The sequence below is a fragment of the Cimex lectularius genome, unplaced genomic scaffold (assembly GCF_000648675.2).
Source record: "Cimex lectularius strain Harlan isolate CLEC.00 unplaced genomic scaffold, Clec_2.1 scaffold108, whole genome shotgun sequence".
Lineage (NCBI taxonomy): Eukaryota > Metazoa > Arthropoda > Insecta > Hemiptera > Cimicidae > Cimex > Cimex lectularius.
The window spans coordinates 658,818-683,055 of NW_019392680.1; the positions used below are offsets into that span (position 1 = coordinate 658,818).

General features: G+C 32.4%; 3 protein-coding genes across 5 annotated transcripts in view; 1 reads left to right on the forward strand and 2 right to left on the reverse strand.

Annotated features, from left to right (window-relative positions):
- Positions 1-2,676, forward strand: part of LOC106667995 (thrombospondin type-1 domain-containing protein 7A-like) — a 216,265-nt gene extending 213,589 nt beyond the window's left edge. Inside the window, exons 22-27 of one of the 2 annotated variants that reach the window (XM_024225601.1) lie at positions 965-1,241; positions 1,314-1,521; positions 1,591-1,770; positions 2,008-2,154; positions 2,226-2,316; positions 2,427-2,676. In XM_024225601.1, coding sequence (XP_024081369.1) covers positions 965-1,241; positions 1,314-1,521; positions 1,591-1,770; positions 2,008-2,154; positions 2,226-2,316; positions 2,427-2,472 — 949 coding nt within the window. In that variant the 3' untranslated portion in view covers positions 2,473-2,676. The remainder of the gene's footprint in view (positions 1-964; positions 1,242-1,313; positions 1,522-1,590; positions 1,771-2,007; positions 2,155-2,225; positions 2,317-2,426) is intronic. The other variant, XM_024225602.1, reaches the window with a different exon arrangement.
- Positions 2,677-5,327: 2,651 nt separating this feature from the next.
- LOC106668044 (dentin sialophosphoprotein-like) lies at positions 5,328-14,739 on the reverse strand. The gene is made up of 4 exons (XM_014396451.2): positions 14,609-14,739; positions 6,730-7,762; positions 6,626-6,667; positions 5,328-5,740 (listed from the first exon to the last, which is right to left on the reverse strand). Exons 1-4 carry the CDS (start codon positions 14,609-14,611, stop codon positions 5,580-5,582), a joined length of 1,239 nt encoding a protein of 412 aa, XP_014251937.1. The 5' UTR covers positions 14,612-14,739; the 3' UTR covers positions 5,328-5,579.
- A 731-nt stretch (positions 14,740-15,470) lies between these two features.
- LOC112126126 (gastrula zinc finger protein XlCGF57.1-like) lies at positions 15,471-23,650 on the reverse strand. Of its 2 annotated transcripts, none has more exons than XM_024225604.1 (2): positions 23,545-23,650; positions 15,471-17,004 (listed from the first exon to the last, which is right to left on the reverse strand). In XM_024225604.1, the coding sequence occupies exon 2, from the start codon at positions 16,966-16,968 to the stop codon at positions 15,646-15,648; it is 1,323 nt and encodes a 440-aa protein (XP_024081372.1). In that variant the 5' UTR covers positions 16,969-17,004; positions 23,545-23,650; the 3' UTR covers positions 15,471-15,645. The 2 variants fall into 2 exon arrangements, with proteins under 2 accessions (XP_024081372.1, XP_024081373.1); XM_024225605.1 differs by lacking the exon at positions 23,545-23,650 and adding an exon at positions 21,618-21,651.
- Positions 23,651-24,238: the final 588 nt, after the last annotated feature.

Consider the following 24,238-nt stretch of genomic DNA (forward strand, 5'->3'; position numbering starts at 1 on the left):
CTTAATAACAATAAATCACAATCCCAAACAAAATTTGTAAGCTTACAAAAACATTAAAATACAATTGGTACTATCCATCAATAAATCAAACAATATTAATTTGTAGTCATGTTTTGAATGAGGAAACACTACAATTAATTAATCTATATATGTATTTAGTAGTAATAATTGACTGTATTAATTAATTCAATTTATTTTACTTTCTAAGGTTTTGGTTGAGATGGTAATTGGTGTCCGGTATATCGAAGTCACTATAGCTCAAGTAGTTAGATCAGGTCTTCAGTTCGAATCCCGCTCTTGATGCTAGCTTTTTCATCTCAACAAAAAACATAGATAAAAAGTATAATTAATTAAAGTTACATTCACAACACTTTCACACAAAATCAATATGACACCACAAGAATAGCACCTGAAGATGATCGAAATAAAGGTCGAAACGTCAGCAAAAAAATAAAAAAGGTGTTTTTCTAAACTACCTCATTCTTGACTACTCCTCACGACTTCTACAAATTATTAAAATTACAATTAATAGACATTAAACAAGTGTTTACTGTTTTGAATTTTTGTATAAAATTTTACGTTGTTCCTAAAACATTTAGTACTATATGAATCATGTTGAAATTTCAATTCCAACCATTCTTATTCATACAAAAATCACTTACTGAAATTTCATACATTTTCTATATTTACAAACTATATACTTAAATATAATAATAACCATTTGCTACTAAACCTACAAATGACTAAACAATACAGTTCTGAAATGAAGAAATTTTTAAAATAGAACTGAAATCCAAGCATTCTAAACATACTGCAGTACTTAAAAATAGCAAAATAAGTTTAAATAAAACCAAATTTCATTATGTCTATTAAATAATAATTAATATTTGATATTATGCTTTAATGTTAGTTATATTTTATATTTTCCAGGCATTCTGTATTTTAAAAGAATGTATTTTTCCAGTTGGTGCACTGGACTTGTAAAACCAGTTTCAGCAGACAAATGGTGTTATATTGAATGCCCTATAGACTGTGAATTATCTGAATGGAGTGAATGGAATTCGACCAAGTGTCATTGTAATCAATCTGGGATGTCCAGACATGCCATCATAAAAACAAACCCAAGTTCGACTGGTCGACCATGCCCCAATCTTATTCAATGGAAACCCTGCCCAGCCACCCCTTGCTACAGTTGGCAAGCAAGCCCTTGGACACCGTGCCAGCTCCATGTAAGACTAAAAGTAATTTCCTCTTGAATTTATTATTAAAAATATCTTTTAAAAATCTATTTTATGTCGTTTGTATTATTGCAGGGTGCTACATGCGGCCATGGTGTAAAGACCAGGAACATAACATGTATCAGAGGTAAAGACAATGTAACAGTTGAAAATTGGCATTGCTCTGGAACAAGGAAGCCTCCCACTTGGGAACAGTGTCATAGCCCATGTGACAGTGATTGTCAATTATCGAATTGGAGCGAGTGGTCCCATTGTCATGCAGACTGTACTAAGGAAACTTCAGGTGGAAAACTTGCCAATAAATAATAGAAATCACAAGGCTCATTTTTATTCTTGATTGTAAAAATTTCAGGTTATCAGACGAGATCAAGGGCTGTTATTAGGCCCGCCCAGTCTGCAGGAGCTGAACCTTGCCCAGAAGCCCTTTGGGAAACGAGACCCTGTGACTTGGGCCCTTGTTACACCTTTGATTGGACAGTCGATTCGACTGGCCAAGTAATTTGCCAACGATCAGATGGTCTACATGTTGTTGGTAAGAATAAAATGTAAAATTTTAACTATTGCACACCTCCTTTATTTATAAACATTTATATTTTCTTTTGTGTATGGTTTATTTTAAAACAAATTTCTTGTAAAAACCAAAATTTAATATAAATAACTTTGTACATTACTCAGCCCTCCACACAGTGTGCACCCTTTTCAGGGATGTCCCAAAAGGCAAAAATAAAGATTTATTAAATTATCATTTTAATTGACATTTTGTTTAAAGGTGGGTGTAATGGGAAAAAGAAGCCCGGTACCTCAGCTTGTCAATGGCAAGATGGTCACTGTTTGTGTGAAGATGGTGCGATTGTATTACAACAAACAGCTTGCCCATCAGAAACCAATGAAGTTCAAGCAAGAGTCTACTACCCAAGTACTGAGTTATTTTTATTTTTAAAGTAGATTTTAAATGGTTTGTTTTTCTACATTTAACATTCTTTTCAGGAGATGATCACTTGAGTGTATGGATGTTTGCTATGATTGGAATTGGATGTGTTTTCATAATATTTGTCGCTGCTTCTATTTATCTACTTTGGTAAGTTTCATTTTCTTTTATTCACCTTTTTGCTTTATTTTTGTCTTCCATTTAATTATTTATTATTAGTCTGCTCTGAGAAACAATTTAAAATCAAAATTTTTTTTCAGCCATTCAGGACGAGAAGTTGGCATGGGATACCAGTCAACAAAGTAAATGCTGTTTCTTCCAAAATAACAAATGTTTCTTTGAGAAATTAACTGAAGATTATGACAGTTAATAATACTACAGAATTTTTAATATGTACACCTTATACTTTGAAGCATTCTGTTTCATAGAAAGGCCAATTGTTTTGCTATATGTAATTTTATATATGTACTTGATGTTAGGGAAAGCAGTATTTAAATTTCCCATGTTGCATACATGTTACAACTTGTAACATATATTATTTACAAAAGAAAATCAAATGTTAGCTTAAAACAAGTGTAAGTTCTCAAATGGTTGTGATGTATTAATATGTTGAATGTTATTAATAGCAGTATTATTCAAAAAATGGGTAACTTTTGAATGTATTTTATACATCTGAATGTACATAATGCGGGAAATATTTTTAATTTTTCAAAACAAATTGATAGCATTTGATAATAATAAATGGAAAACATAAAGTTAATGGAACTAACAATTGCTTCCTTGCAAAATAAAAATAACAAAAAAAATATTATCAATAATTTCCGAGCCAACTTTTAGCATATGTTGTGTAGAATTTTTATTTAACTTAAGATTTGTTACTTGACAGAGAAAAGTGAATACAAATTTTAGAACCATAAGGTTGTAGAAATAGCAGCAATTAATGCAGAAAAATAGATATATAATTTTATATCTTTGCCCATACAAGAAATGTATTAAGAGAAAGAGGAAAAATCCATATAGGTTAGTCTGCCTCTTTGATCTTGAACTGGTTTAATATGGTTTTGCAGACAATATTCCTTTAACAAATTGACCAAAAACATTTTTGCCAAAAAAATCATATAATATATATAATAAAATACATTTACATCACTAAAAAATAGATTTACTTTGCCATGTTGTCCTTGGTCTATTCATGAGGTGTACATAAATAACTTGGAAAGCCATAAAGCCAAGTAAAAATATTGCTTTTATGAACTTGTTCAATGTAAATAACCTGTTTAGAATTGAACAGTGCAACAATAAAAATGAATAAATGATATATTAGTAACATCTATTTTGTACACTATTTTGTTATTTATAATCTTTGCAAACCAAATAATAATATATGAAAATTCCCCAATGTTTAGCAGGATTCATTTGTATGATGAGTGAATGTTGTACGATGTTACCATTTAAAAAATAAAAAGGACTTCACTTTTACAGTCTGTAATGTGTAGGGGTTTTTGATGTTTTGAGTGTTATCCGGTTAATAACAAATAAATAGACATTGGTGTTTATTTATTTTTCATTAATGTTTATTTAATTTTCATGGACATTTTATTGCAACCCATTTAGAAAAATATATATTTGTGAAAATGGTAATTTAGACATTAAAGTTGTTATTTGAAAGATTAAAAATTTATAATTTTGTTCTTGAAAACGAAAATTAAAGACCGTCTATAATTTGAGTATTTTTTATATATTAAAATATAGTAATTGAGGCTTGTAATATTCATATAATATGTGATATCGATGAACCATAATGATACTACAAACAAATAAATAAAAAAGACAGCTTCGACAGCTTAATACTTAATTTTTCTTCAAAATTATAAATTATACCCACCTAATATAACTAATGAACATTGTTTTTGGTTTTCTGTACATTATTAGAAAGTCAATATTTCCAAATTGTATTCCATCGAAATCATGTATTCTCAAAAAATTGTAAAATGTTACTGCTTTTATGATGATACAAACCAACTTAATTATGCAAAAAATACATGTACATAATTATAATACTAGTCTATATATATTATGTAAATTCTCCTCTATATAAATATTTATATTAATTTTAATCGATTTTGGCTTCACAGATTTGTAAGTCAAATTGTTCTTGTCCATTTAATTTTTGTATAGGAAAGGAATAACGATTGTTTCTGATAACTGTTATTGTTTATGCACCTGTTAATATTTCATAATTTAGAGAAAAAATGTGGATTTGCTTTGAGATAACAAAAATGCACATATACAGAAAATAATGTATCATGTACAAGTTCTTCTAAACAGTTTTAATATCCCTTCAAAATTTAACCAAATGATAACCCAATGAAAATATTAATTTAAAAAAAGGAATTAAGGAATTATTCATATATGTAGTTCCTTTATAGAAATGACAATAATTCCTTGGGATTTATCATAACGCCCACAACTAAATACATCAAATAGAAATGAATATCAATTGATATGTTTGAATACAAACACAGTGGAACATTAATGTGAAAAATAAGTTAATAGATATTGACAATGGTTGGCAGACTGTCAATTATGGGAAAAATTGTTTGAATGTTTATTGAAATTGCATTAACTTTTTTAAATGTTTTGACTGAAAATTAATTTGTAAAAGTAAGAAAGACAAATTATGGACAGAACAACCCAAATTTTGTGATTGTTTACAAAATGCCGATTATTTTGTATATTTTAGTGTTTGTAATTGGCCTATAAGAGCAAACCTTACATTGACAATACATGAATGTGCTATGTGCGTTAAGAGCTTGTTGGTTGATTAAATGGAATTATGTGAGAAGCATAAAATAATGATATGATCCTGTCCAATTAACTAAGAAATTTTTGTATGTTCACTGTTTTTGTGTACCTAGTTAGTAAAACAACTAAATAAAGTACTTACTAACAATAAACATTTTTTTTTCAATTCTAATTTACATATATTTAATGTAAAATGGGTATTAGACATGAAACAATTTAATGCTGAAATAAATTTAATTTTTAAATATTCATACAATTATAAATGTGAACAATAAAACAGATAACAACAAAACAGCATTCAGCACAAACTTAAATATACATACATTTTAACATTAAAACATAATTTTTTTCATGAATATTTATTTTTGTGGTTAAAACAGGACAATCTATACACTTTAAAAAATATGCAACATATTATCAACGGTGTGGGGCTAATTTCCAAAACACTCAAATAAATAAATTTGACTACCTACAACAAATAAAACAGAGATTAAATTTAAGAAATGAAAGTTAAAAAATGATTCATTTGGCTTTTTAAAATACATGCATAAAGCTTCAAAAAAATTAATAAACCACCAATAGATCATAAATCACTTCTATGCCTATTGTTATTTTTTTGTAGACTTTTTCTTTGTAAGTTTCTTTGTTTGTTTCTTTGGAGCACATCGATAATTTTCCCAACAGTAACAGTTTGATGAGCTGGAGCTTGAATAATTTGATGAATCATAGCCATCACTGCAGAATGAACAACTGCAGCAATCACTGCTATCTACAAAATTAAAGCCATTAGTTAAAATAAAATTAACCAATACTATAAAAAAAATTGCCAAATGGAAATGATAACAGTTAAGGATAAATGAATAAATATAAACGTTATTTTCCAAGATAGATGAGATAAAAAATTATTTCACATAAAATGTCATTGGAATACATTCCTTTTGCGTACCTTAATTAAACACATATTGTTAAAAATTAATAAATTTGGTCATTTAAATTAAATTTAAACATTATGAAAATAATTACAGAATATTTATATATTATTTATATGGCAGTGTAGATTTTTTTTTTTTTTTTTTTTTTCAAAAAGGAGGATATTGCTTTAATACCATTATAATTTGTTCTTATATCAAAATGTTAATTTAATATTTTGTGAAATTCACAAACCTTAATTTCAACCCTCCTAAAAATATTGTGTAAAAAGGAGTCCAATTTATTAAGCTGCAGATTAAATTGCAGATTAATTCTGTTTAATTCCAGAATAATTCTATTAAATTACCTTGGTGTGCAATAACACATGTAAAATTTATTGTTAAAGTAGCAAATTTTAATGTTAAGTGCCATATGGCACTGAAATCTATAGAGTACAGAAGAGATATTGCAACCAACCGACCAGATTAAAAAAACAAAAATGTTATTTTATATATACAATGCTTATTAATTTTATCCTTTTTGTATAAAAGGATTTTCTAGAAATAATCCTACAAGAAGGCTGACATGATTATACATGTTTGTTACAGCATTGTACAAGTCCATTTTATCAACTCCACTTTTTAAAATAACATATTAGTTTGTTTGGAGAAATGTTGATATAATAAATACTGAAAGTTAAATAAATTACATTAAGAATAAATAATAAGTTTAAAAGAAAACTTACCATATTCATCTGATGAATCACATGAAGATGAATCGGAGTAATCTACAAATTAATTGAAAAAATTTTAAAAATAAGGCTTAAGATGATAATTTGAAAATGCTTACTAGGCATTCGCGAATGTTTTCCTTTTTTTGAACTGTTGACTTTTTTCTTTGACGTGGATTTGGTGGATTTTCGTTTAGACTGTTTTGAAATAGGGCATGTTGCTAAATTTTCCATTTTGCCTTTGCTTTTGGGTGTGTAACAGTTGTAACCACTGGAGGTAGACTGCATGGGGGAAGTGTGCTTCTCTTCAGTTTGAAGTTTGACCTTTGGACTGCCAATCTTCTCTTGGTTGAAGGAGATGTTTACTGTTTTTATCTCGTTGTCCGACGGGATGACAATATTAAAAGGCTGGACTGTTTGGTTGTTCATTCCTTGTAATCCTACTATGTTTAAAGTCAAACTTTTTTGTTGAGTCAATTCGATTGATTGATTCGAGGTTTCTGTAAGGCGATCTTCAAAATTGGCCTCATTTGTTGGAATTTCACTCTCTTTTGAGATGCTGTTAGCCGAATCAGGATTTTCCTGCCTTTCTTCCAATAGCAAAACATTTTCGGCGGATTGTTCATAAATTGTCTGCTGATGATAAATTGGTGCACTTTCTGTTTCTTCTGCTTCTTCTCTTATAGGGCAAGTTATTTGAATGGTCTCAGTACTTTGCATTTGCTTGCTTTTCGATCTTGTGATCCTATGCGAGGAGTTTGGATGAGTGAGAGAATTTTGCTTTTTCTTCTCATTCGCCCCTGTCTTCTTGGAAGTTTTCCTTTTTGAAGGAAGATCTCTAGCATTCACCTGGATCCCTTTCGAGTTGTCAGGTTCGACCCATCGAGGCTGGCTTTTGGCATGTGAAAAAGACTCAGAGAAACTGTTACTGCTCAGTCCATTCTCAGTAGAAGAAGAGTTACGTGAACTAGAAGCTGATGCAATCGGCGATGAGGAACGCATTTTTCGACTATCATTTTCTGGGCAGGGATAAAAACTTATTGGAGAGTACTTGCCATCTTCCACACTGCCCACACTACAATTATCGTCGAATTCTTCTGTTGACTTATGTGAGGTAGATCCTCCAACAGTTATGTCACTCATGGTGGTACCCTCAAATCAGAATCAATACGTCATTTATTAATGATATAATGATTTAAACAATGATAAATTAAGGAAAATGAAAAATTAAGTACAAAAAGCATTCATTCCTTTTTTTTAAACATAGTTCCTACTACTATTCTAAGTGATTTAGAACCGTAGAGGCTATACTTAATGGATTGGCATTAGCATTGGTAAATAAATTGTAGCTGGAGGTAAAAAACGATAAATTGGGGAGTTTTGTTGATTTTATACCTTTCTTTCACTTATAATGTCATAAATAATATAAAAATCTAAAAAACATTGTTACAGTCTTAAACACGAGATATTCAAAGGTTGTTGTGTTCAATGTGGTGTAAATAGGGATTATGAATTTTTAGGTGGACCGGACATCGGAGGATACAAAACTTGGCCTCTCCTTAGGCAAAAAAAAAGTTACTGTGAGTAGGAACTATTTAAAAAAAAAAAAGGATTGAACAACTCACTCCATCATTCACCATTTCTAATAAAAGCATTCGTTGTTTCAATTAATCAGTGTTCTATTCTTTAAGCTCTAATTATTAATTCCTGCTACAATTTGTTAGACAATAAAAAATTAATGAAAATAACAAATTTGAATTTAGAACCATTAGTCTCAAATAATGGTCACTACTCCTACAAAATTAATAAACTGACTAATTATTTATTAGTTTGAAAGTGTGAAATAATAATATTGTGTATAACAAAACCAAAAAATTTTATATTAGAGCTGTTCATCTCTATTAATGGTTATTAATAATAATAAAACATTAATGAGCATGATGAAAACTACTAATTGAATCTAAGATCCAAGATCTTATAAGAAAATTGTAATTTTAAAGCTGAAGTATTTCCAAAGTTTAACAAATTTGATCTTTTTTTCTATCATGAAAAAAATTCAAAATTCAAAACTGTTCATTCTCAAGTATTTGATAAAGTCTGCCAAGAATGCTAAACGAGGTCTGTCAGTGGATACAATCCCAAATCATTTATCATGTTAATTAGGGCTAGGCCCTACTAATAAATAAGTCATCGTTATACACAACTAAAATGAAATAATTAATTACAATAAAGTTCTATTTTTGGGAGAAAGAAAGCTAAATACACAAACATAGAAAAATTCTTCCAGCCCATGACGTAAAACTTCTCTCCTAACTCTCACAGAGACTTACGAGTAGAGGTAGTGTTCCCTAGGGAAATGTTCTAAGACCAATCATGTTGTCTACTTTATATGTATGAAGGAAATATGAAGTGCAATGCATATGAAAATAGTGTCAAAGAAAAGTGCAAAATATGATCAACTGGATCAGTAGTTTGGAATATTTATTCAGATATCATGAGATGCTGTTGGGTGTGATGTAGGTTTCAGAAAAACATTTTCTTTATTTAGCAGCTCTTTTTCTGAAACCTACATCACACCCGACCGCATCTCATGATATCAGAATAACTATCGATTAACGATCACTAATCTCTACACAGTTTGGAATATATTGATATACAGACAGTATAGAAGATAAATGGTGAAAAAAATTAACAGCACATTGGCACTTCATAAGACAATTTAAGAGGACCTAGACCTACAAATTGGATTCTTAGATTTCAGTTTGAACAGTAATAGACTAATAGTGTTTTGTGTCATTTAGATGGTCGTTAAATTTTTAAAAATTGTTCGATTTAGGTAAGTGTTCTTTAACTCTCATTTTAATTTCTCTGCTGCTTTGTCTTATAATATGGCAATCATTACAATTAAGTTTGTAAACCCTGCTTTTTGACAGGTTGTCAACCTTGTTTTTAGGTTTTGAGGAAATATTTCTAAGTTCTAAGAATTTTTTAAGGGGGTATTCCATCTACGAGGTTATATGAGCCTCCAAGGTGGCAGTGTTTTTGAAAAAAAGACCATTACCAAATATGACAGGTTCGTATGCAGATCACTGGATTCAAATCCAGGACATTTACTTTACAGTAGTGAGTGCCTAACAATGCCTGGACCGTTGTGGTTTAAGAATTTTACCTACTTTTTCTGTTCCCAATGCATGGCAAGCAATAAATTCATAAAGTTATTCAGAAATCGTGAGATGCGGTCTGGTGTGATGTAGGTTTCAGAAAAACATTTTCTTTATCGTGCCAACGTTTCGATCTTCATTGAGATCATCTTCAGGGCCTGGGATTTACAAACACTTACTAATCACCACACAAAATTCCTAAAGATTCATTTCTGGTGGGGTAGTTGAGTCTGATTGTTGCTTCTTTTTAAATTAATTTTTTTATTCTCTTACTAGCAACCTATCAATAAATATTTTGTGATATCCATTGCGTTTAGCTCAGGTTTTAATTGTTTGTAATTCTTTTTTATAATTAGCATGTGTTAATCGAAGTTTTAAACATATTGTCTATGGGCCAAATGAATCCTGCAGCTTTTTGAGGGTGAGAAGAATCTGCTGGTATCATAGATTCTGTATTTGTGAGTTTTCTGTATACGTCTATTGCAATTAGGTTATTTACTATGGACAGTTTTAAGTCTAAAATGTTTAAAGAACAATCTTGATTTATTTCCAATATAAAATTTATACTAGGATGTAAAGAATTAATTAATTGGAGGAATTATTTTAGATCCTCTAGAGTTCCCAACCATATACATATATTGCCTACATAGCGTTTACAAAAAAGGACAGTTTTAATTAATTTATTGTTTTTCAAATAACAAGTTAATTTGTCTTTTTTTTGGATATGCTTGTAGACCATGTTTAATAAACATATGAAATATTTAATTATTTATTATAACATGGTCCTAAATAAAGAAGAAAACAATTCATTAAATAAAGTTTTAAAATTTGTCCCAAAAATAGAACTAGATACAAGAAACTACTATCTCTTGGTTCATTGTAGTAAAATAAATACATATATAAGTGTGCTGAAGTAATTAAACCAAATTTGATAAATCAGTGTTTCACAGTTTCAACAAAGGGAGGAAACTACATTGGCTTAAGAAATTTTAAATAAAAAAAGGTAAACTTAAACATGGAGCTAAATGCGAAAATAATATCATAGATTTTGATTTACCTCCTAGTTTAAAGATGAACCTAAACAATATTTGACATTAATCACTCATTTAAAATTAATTTCTTACAGTATTTATTAGGGTAATATTTAGTAATTCACGTTTTTCGCACGTTCGAAATAGAGCGGTATCAAAAACCAACTTTTCATTAGTACGTCGACCATATACATAAAATATCATCTACACAGCATTTCCAAACAAGGACAATTAATTTATTTGATTTGAAAAGAAGTTTTTCAGAGTTATCCAAGAATATTTCGGCACAAAATAGGGATAATGAGACCCCATTTAGTAAACCTTTCGTTTCAGAAAATTTATTATTAAATTTACAATAATTAGATAGCAGGCATATATTTAAGAGGTCTAATATCTAATTTTTTACATTTAAAATTTTTAATATATTTGTACTTTCACTTCTTTACAATATTTTTTAGGAATTTTTCAACTTTAGAAACTTATTTTTTGGTATTCAATGATAACTATACTATTTCCTTTATTGGAATTAAAAATAATATTGCTTTTTAACTTTTTATCAATAGACCTAATTTTACATATGAATATTTAATTATTTGATGTTTAGATTAATCAAGTTTGGTTTTATTACTTCAGCACATTTACATTTTATATTTGCATTTATTTTACTACAATCTACCGATGAACCAGTTTTAGTTAGTTTCGCTGTATCTACTTCTGTTTTTGGGACAAATTGTAAGCCTATATTTAATAAATGGTTTTCTTCTTAATTTAGGACTCTATTTGTTAAGTGTATAACCCTTCAGTAAAATCTAATTGAAGTTGTTTGGTCTTTATGAGCATTTTTAAGTGTACATGGTTAGGATTTTAATAGCAATGACAAATTTAACTTTTGACGTGTATCATAATGCAATTTATTCCCAATCTAATAGAGATAATAAATTTCAACAATACAATTCATCATTTCTAATAAAAAATGTTAAAAAAACATTCTGATTCATTTTAATCACCCTTTAAAGACCTTAAATAAAAGTATTCAGAGTGAACAAAAATTGACATTTTTTGACAGAATACTTGGAAATTTTTTCTTCCTGAAGTCCAGTGTTCCAATTAAAATTCATAACTCCTCTGGATTTTATCCAAATCAATAGTTATTACAATCGTTTGAAAGTTAAATATTTCTTCTTTTGGATTATGTCAACAAAGTGTAGATTTTATGCAATTCAATTGGGAAAAATAAGGACGAAATTAACAACCAAAAACTCAAATATTTTATTTTTTATCTCAGGTTCTGATTAATTTAAAGAGGGCAGATTTGAGCCGTAGCGTGTGCAATTAAAATTCTAAATTCCTGTTTACTTTCTTGTAGATCGGCGGCGTCTTTATAAAGATTCCAATATTTTTGTGATTTTGAAAGAAAACCGACGGCGAAAAATTTGTTAAAAAATTATATTTTGCGATTTCCTCAAAAAATTTTATTCAGGGGTTTTTCGTACCATAAAATTCCCCGGATAAAAATTCTTGAGGAAATGGAAAAATAAACTATACATATATTATAACTAATGCCTCCGATTTTGTTCGAAAGTCACAAATATAGTGATAACTTTAAAACTCCATAGATCCACAGGAAAAAATAGACGAATTTAGAACCTCAAAGCCAACACGTTTTGGCCTCCCAAAAAAATTATATCCAGGGATATAAAATAATGGTGTTAATTCCCGAAACGTAAACAAAATTAACGTAAAACTAAATCAGAAAATTAAAATAATTTTATTTAAAAAAACTCCACTAACTATAAATATAAAAAAGGCAGACTTTTGAAAAAGCCATTTTACACAATAAAAATGATAAAAAATTAAATTTTGATGTTCATCCTTAATTTTTCACTTGTAATGACGTACATTGTAACATTGTTAGTACATTCTGAAAGAAGAGAAAGTCAACTTTCGAATAATTTTAATATCGTTAAATTTGGCTAAAATTCAGAGGTGTCGTGAGTTGTTTAACTAGAATACCGCATATCGGGGAGGAAAAAAACAATCCAGTCAAAAATGTATATGTATTTTTTTATTAGTATGAAATTTGGAATTTGTAGGTTTTAAGGAATGCTTAAAACTACGCCGATTTTTTTAAAAGTTTTTTTAATCCTAAGCGCTTAATCAGAGCTAGACTACATGGATATGCACAAAAGCCAACTTCTTTTCTAATCTAATCTAATAGATTATTTTAAATAATAAAAAAACTGCAACACTGTTTAAAAATAGCATTGCTCGAGAGCTTTACGTACACTTTTCAAATTTTGAGGTTTAACGTTTAAACTCTCAAATAGACAAATAATAAAACTGCTACTAACTCACTAATGTCAGTCATTGGCAGTGTTGCGACTGAGTCGCTCTTCAAAAAAAATTGAAACCATCTCTTAAAAAATTTATTATTTCAAATTGTAGACATCTTTAAGATTGTTTTGCCCTGATGATAACCTTAATATAGGTCGAAAGCTTGGCAGATAACAATTGAATTTGTTTTTCATCCAAACCATACCTGCAGATTATTCACGAGTAAAAAAAAAATGGTTGATACATCTAACCTTTAAACTTAAACAAGCCTACAAGTAAAACTTGAACACAAGGATCGTGGGAATCAACCACTTAGTAGCTTAGAACAAGTTTTAAAAATTTACACGAAAGAAAATTTTTACAGGGCAAAAAGTTGAATTGTCTACTAGATTCATACCACTACCCCTTTTGCAAACCGTCACTTTTTTCCCATTTAGCAAACATTTCAGCATTTTGTAATTGTATCATTATATTGTCTTTGTAATAATTACAAATTACAAATTAATTTAATTATTAAAGAAAAGTGTATCCCACTAGAAAGCTTATTAAACGAAGTTTTTATGAAATTTGCCCAGCTCTAACGTGAATTTTTCCAATGAGGTTGTAATTTTATATTTATTTTACAAATTTTAGCAGTTTTTAAAAAATTTAGTGTTTTTTTACCGAAAATGAAATCGAAAGTTGTAGGCTACCTACTTAAAGGAAATTTAATGCTGTTAATTAATTCTTAATTTCCCCAAAAATAGATATTTCATTATGGGGATAACCGTCGATAGTTAAAAAATAATCGGACCACGGTTAATACGAAGTTTTTGGTTGCATTTGAGGTATAGAATCACCTGACGGATCTGACGAAGTGAATCACCCTGTATACCTAATTTCATTTAATTCAATCATACTGATTATTTTCTTATGGTTCGAATGTTATGTATAAATCTTGAAATACACAAATTTCATTTCAAAAATATTATGTGAATTACTCAAAACCTTCTTTTCTAAGCTCCTAGTGCCATAATAGTCATAATGCCCGGATAGGTGCTTAATATTTTTCGAATTGGTATCATCAAAAAAGTTCGTAGCCCCTCTCGTGAGTGAAACCTAAATTTGTCTAGTTTTATGAATATAAAAAGTAAAATTAATATTTTTAGCCGAGTTTTAAAAGAAAAATATTTGAAAAACTGCCAATCTTAAGCAAACAAGACAAAGTTGGTCAATTTCATTTCATCAAATACTGGTTTAAAAAAATTGAGCAAAAGAAAAAACTATTTATCTTGTAAGGACGCAGAATTCTTAAACAAATTATTATTATAATTTATTTATTTCATTTACTTATTTTATTACTGACATATGTGTTAAGAGAATATAAAGAAAATCTAAATCGAGTCTTTGTCGTTTTATTTCTGTGTTTTGATGTATTGTTTAAAAAAACTATATAATTAATATAAAATAAATAGTCTTGATATTAACGTTACCATGTAAATTTTCTGTAATTTCTCGAATTTAAAAATATCTCTTGTTTGTTTCCTGATAAAAAGACTCGACTGCTTGCTGAACTACAACTGTTCTAAAAGATATCCTCGACTGTGCCTAATAAAAATAGCCGAGCATCTTTTAAATTAAATCGGTTTATCAATTTAGAATTAATTTCATACATCTTACCTTGTATTCGGCATGAAACTGTATAGATCATGAAAACAGAAAACTAAAGTAAACACCGAGAAGGATTATCTTAATACTTTTAATAATTTTGTAAACCAGGGACGATGTTCTGCAAAGAAAAACGAGTCGAACTAATTGTCTTACCACCCTTTGCCCCAACACATCCTCAAAAAATTTAATGTAAACGCGTATAATTTTAAAAAAGAACGATCATTAAACAAGGAACTAGTTCGTAAAACAATAAGCCATTTAAGATTAGCAATATTCAATATTAAAATCAATTACTTTTCGGATATTATAAGTAAGTCTGAAAATTTATAGATGGGTATTACATTAATTTGGAACAAGTTCTGGGAAATGTCGTTAAAAAAGTAAATTGATTACAATTTAATTTTATTTTAATTATTTACTATTAATTATTAACCATTAATGACATCTTTGATATGACATTTAGACATTGCACAGCCAGTTTCTTTCGACTAATCTTCGAAAAGACATATTTTTCCCCTTCTTTCAATGTATATAAAATGTATAAAATACATTCTTTTACTAGTGTTATCACATTTTCTCTTTTATAATTGAGAAACAAGAAACCACTATAGGTTCTTTAATAAAAACAAATAAAAAATTGTGCATAAAATAAAAAAATATCAATCTTATTAAACAATCATTCTGTTTATTTAAACAGTGAATTGAAGATTTAATTTATTTAAATGAAAGTATATTCCGAAAAGGTAAAGTAGAATGAAGAATATAATTTTAACATTTGCAAATGCATAAAAGATGTGACCAAAGAAAGGTTTTTTCTGGTAACTAATAGAAATCGAAGTGACTTCAATCTTTTAAGAGATTAATCCGATTTTTCTGTTTTAACCATTGAATCGTGGTCGGTCTTAACTTTCACTGAATGTCTTTTGACATGGACTCTTAGATTGCTTGAAAAATTGGTCGTGTACTCGCATTGAGAACAGGAAAATTCTTTGGTTATAGTATGAGTCTTCATGTGAGATTTGAGTGAGCTTATGCGAGCACATCTAAATCGGCAGATCATGCACATAAACGGTTTCTCACCTGTGTGAGTGAAAAGGTGGGATTTCAGTGCGCCCGAATAAGCGCAGCGATAGTCGCATTGTGCGCATTTGTACGGTTTGACGCCGGTGTGGGCTCTCATGTGGACTTTCAACGTCTTTTTCTCCCTGCACCTGTAATTGCACATTTCGCACGAGAATGGTTTTTCTTCCGTGTGGATTTTGTTGTGGTTTCTCAGATGTTCCGGCCTCGTACACCTATAATCGCATAGAACACATACGAACGACTTTTCGCCAGTGTGCGTGGTCATGTGGCCTTTCAGGTGGCTGGCTTGGGTTGTTCTGAAATCGCAGACGGTGCATACGTATGGTTTTTCTCCTGTATGGACTCGGATGTGCGCTTTAAGGGAGCTCGCGTAGGAACAGCGGTAATCGCATTCTGTACAAGCGTAATGCTTAACGTCAGAATGTACTTTCATGTGCGTCTTCAAATTGCTGGACTGTGAACTTCGGTATCCGCATTTTGGACAGACGAATGGCTTCTCTCCTGTATGGGTCCTCATGTGTATCTGAAAACTCGCTTTGTAAGGGTATCTCATCTTGCAGATCTCGCAGACGAACGGCTTGACACCCGTATGAATCCTCATGTGAGATTTGAGGTGTGACATTTGTGAACTTCTGTACGAGCAGTGGCTACATCGATAAGGCCTTTCACCAGTGTGCGTCCTGGAATGTGTCGTCAGGCACTGCTTCGTTTTACATTTATAATCGCAATCGGTACAAGCAAACGGCTTATCCTGGGTATGAATGCGAAGGTGTACTTGTAGGCACGATTTGTACAGCGCCTTGTAGTCGCATAATTTACAGCTGTGATACTTCGCCGTGGACGTGTGCGTTTTTAAATGTCTTTGGAGGTGTACTTTCCGCGAAAACCTTTTCCAGCATTCTGTGCAGACCGTGTTCTTGGGTTGTCCTTGTTTTGCCGGTAAAATGTTCTCTTTGTTGTCTTCTTCGTCTTCCTCTTCTTTGATTTCCACCCCAAATTTATGCTCGTGAACTTCAAAATCACTGTAAACACTCTTATCTTCGTTTGAATTGAAATCACACTCTTGTGAAAGTGAACCTTCATCAGCCGTGAAAGACATCCTTCTTTTATGGTTATTGAAGAGAATGCATCAGACCTAAAATCAGAATCAATTTTGAAATGATACATTTTATGTAATAAAATAAGAAAATGTTTCCCACTGTTACCAAAAAAATAAATAAATAAATAAAAACTAACTGTCCAGTACAAAGTACTTGGGCTCGCTTTCTCTTTCTAATCCGCCCTGCTCTCAGACATCATTTTGTAATACTTCATAAAACATGTCATACAATTAAAATACTACTAACAACTTGTCTATTAGCAATGTTAAGAACTAGAAAAGCTCAAACAAGTGTGGGAAGAGACACTATGCAAGTAGATCAGCACAGCTAAAGGATGTCCGCATGGAGGGGTACTATCACCTCTTCTACGAAGCCTAAAAGTTGACGAATTGCTGGAAACTCTGGATCGTAAAGGGATAAAGTGTCAGGATGATATAGTCCTGGCTGCCAGGGGAAAATTCGAGGACACTTTCTGTGACAAAATCCAAAAAGGGTTAAAAATCACAGAACAATGGTGAAACACTGACATTTAAGGAACATACCGGCTCCATCACCATGAAGGCGTCACGAGATTTGATGGTGTGCAGAAGAACAGCGGGGAGAAACTGGGGATGCAGATCGAAACCCCTGCCTTGGATGTACACCATGATGGTAAGAAATATTCCTACACACGGAGTTATAGCCTGGGCCGATAAAGCAGAACAAATAGCAAAACGAAGAGAACTCACAAAAGTTCAGAGACTTGCATGCATCTATATAACTGAAGCGATGAGAACATGTCCTACAGTTGGTATGGAGAAGGTATTGGGATACACCACATGATAATGAGGGCACCACATAAAGCTATTATTAGTATCATTAAAGAGAAACCTCGAACATGTATAAAACTAAAATGGAGAGATAGTCACAACATAATGAAAGACCATCCAATTTTCATGGCTCCAAGAGACGACATGAACAGTATGTTTCAATTTAGTCAAAACTTCCAAATAAACTTAGGTACCAAAAAAAATGGGAAAGAGAGAAAAGCACCTCCTTCAAGAACGGCACCACGTATTGGTACGCAGATGGATTTAGAACACAAGAAGGTACAGAGGCAGGAGTATTCATCCTGGAACCAATTACTCGGATCCCATGGAAAATACATCAATATCTTCCAGGCTAAGATCTACGCAGTCGAGAGATGTCCTCAATTCAACTTGAATAAAGGGTACAAAAACAAGAACATGGGTGATCATGTCAAATAGCCAACGAGCCATCAAAGCACTAAGCTCAAATATCATTAGTTCAAAGATGGTGTTGCACTCAAAACCAAATTAAACATATTAGGTATGCAGAACAAAGTCAGCCTCTGCTGGGCCCCAGGACACTTGGGAGTAGAAGGCAACGAGAAAAACGGACGCCCTTGCAAGAAAAGAGGCTGCTATAGCGTTGATAGAACCCGAACACTGGCATAGGTACCTAACCACTCTATCAATGAACACCTCAGACAGAAAGATAAAAAGAAAATGAGGGAACAATGGAACTCACTCATTGGACATAAACAATCCAAGAACCTCCTACCAAATTTTGTAAGGAAAGAAGTAATAATATATCAAGGAAAGCAGGAAAAAACTGCGAATCCTAACAAGTTTTCTTAACGGACACTGCAAACTAAATGGGCATTTAAAGAAGATTGGCACAACTCAACACGGCAGGTGTAGATTCTTCAAAGAAGCAGAGAAGACACCAACATATCTATTAACAAACTGTGGCATTACACTTGACTGTAGGAGGAAGAGCTTTAGGAAGTACAATGTAGCCATAGAAGAAATTCAACCACAGAAATCGGTCGTACTAACCATATTCCTTGATGAACCAGGACTCACCGGTGTGCTATAAGCACAGAACGGGGAATACAATTGCTCTTAAGGGGCGCAGTATAAAATACACCCTGCTTAATCATCTACAACTTGTCTATCCAGGTAATGGCTAGCATTAGTTATTTTATTTTCCAGTAAAAATAAACACTAATTACTGATTTATATAAGATCAAATCGGCTCAGGCGTGTATAGAGTTTTGAACCTCACTTCTCGCAGTCCACCGGAATTTATTTACGATAAATTACCGGCAGGACTGGAGAATCACCCACCCAGGGTGTTGGCAGTCCGAGGTCAGACCTCGGTCTTAAACGGCCAGTTACCGAGATTGAGTTCCATGTGTTACCAACAGCTATGAAATTTCAACGCAATCGGTGCCTAAATCCATTCACTCTCGCACTTATTATTAAATACATTCTTACTTATTTAAACACGATTCATTCAGCTAGGCTAGGGTATACTCGATATTCCTCCATCACCTATTATATAGCTAGCCTAATTGAGGGTCGATTGATACTCACTATTCCGCAACCGGCCCTCTCACCCTACACATTCACACAAATAAATACATTCATTCTCAAAACACTTTAGAAACACAAAACTCTCATTACTATTTACAACCAAACAACCCTCATTCCTCCAAGAATCGGAACAGGGGAATCAGACGCTCGTTGCCGTGCTCAAGCACAATTCTCATATCGGGTCGCATTACTAAAAATAAATAGTTTTAACTTGCGGGCATCTTTTGTAAGTAATATCAACAATCACTTATTCAACATTATTTCATTAATTATTTGGAGATCGTTTTTTGTTGAGGTTGTGAGTGAGGCTCACAAGAATGACACATCTACGTGGAAAACAAACACTTTGAGACTTGAAGATGAGCTCAATAAAGATCGAAACGTTGGCATGATAAAGAAAATGTTTTTCTAAAACCTACGCCAAACCAGATCGCACCTCAAGATCTCCAAATAATCATTGGCTAACGGTCACTAAACACCATAAATTATTTCATTACCCACTCGCTGACGTATCATCGCTACAAACTCAAAATAACTTGAAAAAAAGGCGATTCCGTTCATTTTGGTCTCCCTATCCTTGCTGTTTTGGTCTGACAGACGTGTTTCGACTTATCACCATCTTCAGTGGTGTGTGTATCTGCAGTGTATGCTTTGTTTTAGATCTCTGTTGGGTCGGTGGTGTGGTGGACGAAGACTGCAGGCCAAAGCAAGCAGGATATTAAGTGGAATCCAAAGACAAGCTTGTCTCAGTTGTGTCACTGGAGCCTTGAGCACAGTGCCAACTTTGGCCCTGGAAGTGTTGTTAAACCTCCCACTACTTCATATTTTAATCCAAGGAAAAGCCAGAGCAGTCACTCAACTCACAGTCTTATAAATGGGCAACCATCTGCAAGGATAGGCCATGTCAGCGAACAATGGAAACTGAGAGAGGAGACATAGGCTGATGCCATATAGGCAAACTCCTACTGGTACACTGACGGCTTCAAAACCGACAAGGGCACGGGGGCTGGAGTCTTCGGGATGAATACAAAGACCGAACTTATGGTAAACCTAGGTAAATATGCTACAGTTTTCTAGTCTGAAATCATAGCGACTGAACACTGCGCTAGGGAAATTAAAAGGCTAGGAATACATTCCCGGAAGTTAGCCATCTTCTCTGACAGTCAGGCAGCACTAAAGGCCTAGCCTCATAGGAGGTGAGGACAAAGAGCGATTGGAACTGCATGGAGGTCATGACGGAAGTCAACGGCACTAATGCCCTGACCCTCGCATGGGTCCAGGGTATTCGGGGCATAGAGACAACAAAAAGGTTGGCCATGTTGGCCAAAGAGAAAGTCTACATGGACTCTCTCAAACCTGGACCCTACTGTGACATAACATCTTAAAATGGATCCTTAATGAATCCAAAGCCTGGTGGAACATTACCACAGGTATGAGGCACGCGAAGAGATTCATAGAAAGGTCATCCACAAAAGTTACAAAGGAATTACTGGAAGGCAGCCGCAACCGAACCAGGATTCTGGTTGGACTCCTTACAGGGCACTGCCATTTAAGAAAGCACATGCACCGGATAGGAATACAAGCAGAAGAAACACTGTGCAGATACTGCCAGGAAGAGACCGCAGAACACATTTTATGTTTCTGTGAAGGTCTACATAAGTGCAGGTTCTTGCAACTAGAACAGGAAAAACACAAGATCCTACACTAATGAGCCGCTGGCGAAGCTATGGAGGTTATTAACTTGATGTACGATCAGTATTATGGTCAAAGGGTAGAATAAAAACAAGGTTATTAACAACCTGAATCTGGCCATTGAGTTATTTGGAAAAAAACCGTGTGATGTCGGGAAGCCGAAATGCTTCTGTCAGACTAAAACACCCATCCTCATAGGCACACCAAATGAATCATTTCACATCATCTCTGGGTACAGCTAAAATAGCCGTTTCTTCTTTGTCCAACAATCATTCTTTCATAACAATCGTTCTTATAAGTTATTGATTTTAATTATTTAATTGCTTATTATTTTTGTAATTTCTGTAAACAATTGTCGGCATTCATTGTTTTCAATTATAAGAATAAATTTATACGAAAAACGGCAGATGATCTGTGATCGAAATATTCATAAATAGGCGGACCAGGATTATGTATCTTAATTGCAGACATAATTAATAAAGTATTATTTAATAAACATGTTAAATTATTAGGTAATAAAAAGATAAATATCATATCTATTGGACTATAAGAATAATGATGATTGTATTACTAACATTCATGGTAGTTACTGTAGCATCAAAGGATTAGCGTACATCCGTCGACACATAAATAATAAACAACCATTGGATTATTTCATCTATATCGGAAAATCAAGAGATCAAGAACACTCCCTAAATAGGAGTTTTCAAAGTGATATACTGTTAAAAAAAAATTTTTTTTTGAATAATGTTGGTTTATTGTTGTCTATGCAGAAACTTAAATTTCGTTCGCCGACTTTAAAACTACGGCGAAGGCGCGAAAATTTATTTTTAATTTATTTTTTGTGACAAGTCTTAAACTCCTTATAGTTCAACCAAGACAAGAACTTTTCGTCTTATGTTCAATATCCAAATTCGTGTTGACCACTTACTTCACTGGGTCCGTCTATTTTCGCTAGTTTTGCGTTACATTCTTTTGCGTAAAACCGGAGGTTTTGTCGTGTCCATATTATTTTTGATTTTGTTCTATGTAGTTTCTTGAATTTCTACATTTCTTTTCCTTTGTATGCAAATATAGACCATTGGTATGAAAATCATATTTTGCTCTTGACGCTACACATTCACGCCAATAAATGCATTCACTCTCAACACACGCTTGGGACACAAAACTATTATTACTATATAATATCCAATAACACAACCCTGTTTCCCCCAAGAATTAGAGCAGCGGAACTAGACACTCGTCGGCGGGCTCAAGTACAATTTTCCCATCGTGTGGCATTCCAACACGCTCTTTATATGGTATGGTGATAAGGATACTAGGAAGCGGGGTTTGTGCTCCCCGGGCACTGCAGCCTTCTGGCTTATTGTACCTTCATAGTTCCTTAGTTCAGTGCAATAGATTTGTAGGAGTTTAGGTGTGCCCCACAGACTCAATCCTTCTCCTTAGATCATTGACTATCGCAGCTACAATTTCGTTCCCAAAGTTATTGGTCTTTATATGGCCAAGGCTGTTCAATTGAGTGGAACACATGAGCAACCTTTATCTACAATCCAGACACATATGCGGGCTTTGGCCCAAAAGTAATGTCAACCTCGCATGGCCTATTCTTAATCGGGCCTTCTGCGAATCATGTCGTGTCCTCCGAGGGCCATCATCGACAGTGTTCTTAATACGCGAGAGCCTCCCTGCCGATCTGGCCAACCGACGTAGCCTTTAATCATGTTTTTAATCGCATTTTTAGCGTAAGGTGGCTGGCTCGAGTTGGTCAAGTCCGGAAAGAGCAGAGCCATGTTACCTACTTTAATTTTGGTCAAGTCCGGAAAGAGCAGAGCCATGTTACCTACTGTAATTTTATGTATTTTAAAAATCAGTGATAAGGCGAATTTGAAAGAAAGTATCTTCAACCAGCTTTCGAAGACTATCATGATTTTGAAACTTTCTAATGATTTACGTGTTGTACCATTTTTTGACCGAGATATAGATTTTGTTACGACAAAAGAGTCGAGTACTGTCAGGAAGGATTGTTGAGTCTGTTGATTAATTGAATTGAGTTTTTCATGCGAAACGAGTGTTAAATTTATAAATATAAGAAAGAAAATGTTTACACATTGCACATCTTCACATCTATGTTAATGTTTTAAAAATTTAGTATCAAAGCTCTTTTTTCTGCTTAAAAAATATAACGAGATAGCTTTAAATTTTTCAAAATTACTTCTAAAATAGTTTTAGTTAATTTAAACTAACTGCAGAACCAGAAATATAACTAACTGTAAACCATTTACGTACTGATTCAATATTTTTATTCGAATTTGTATATACTTTAATGTAGCGTATAATTATTATCTGAAAAAAGATTGAGGGGTGGAGTCAATAGTAAAGTAACCAGAAATTAAACAACGAAAAAAAAATTAAAAATAAATCTAACTAGAAATAAAATGGAAAGATGTAAGTGTTGCCACAGAGGCGCGTAATCTGCGGTAAATGGCGATATGTACTTACAGAATTTGTCCGTTTTCAGTTGGCAGTTAATTATTAGCACACGACAACGTAATATTGCAGTTTTTCACTTAATTACGAAAAACAAAAACAAAACAGACAAAAACTAAGCCTACAACAGCGATTTATTTGCACTAGCCTCGTTCATTTGTTTGTACCGTTTATAATTGTCAAGGCGGTTTATTTGTCCTTTTATGAAAATGTAAACGTAAAGAAACTCTACAGAATGTTGTGTTACGGGTTTAAATTCCGAGAAAATTTTTCAGCGAGGAAGATACATTTTAGGCATGTTTTCTTTATTGTTTTGAAACAAAACCGCTATTATTTTTCGTACTAATATGTAAAGTTCGTGTTATTAATTATTATGACTTCTCAGTTATTGACTGCTTTTTGAGTCTTGCCAATTTTTTTTTTCTTAACCATTTTTATGTGGGACCACCTTAATAGGCCCCAACTTCCCAGTGTAGGTGGGTGTGTTCTATTAACTATAAATTTTTGATATACTCAAATGAGTACAGAATATAGTTTTTAAAAAATTATAGTATACAATTAAGAAAGATTGTCCATCTGGTTCAAGACAGTGTCAAATTGTCAAAGCTGCTTGACACTTTCAAACCTTACTTTAAAATTTCTTACCAAATAAAGCAAATTTTACAAAAATTCATATAAACAAGAGAAATCACTCAAATTGTTTTTG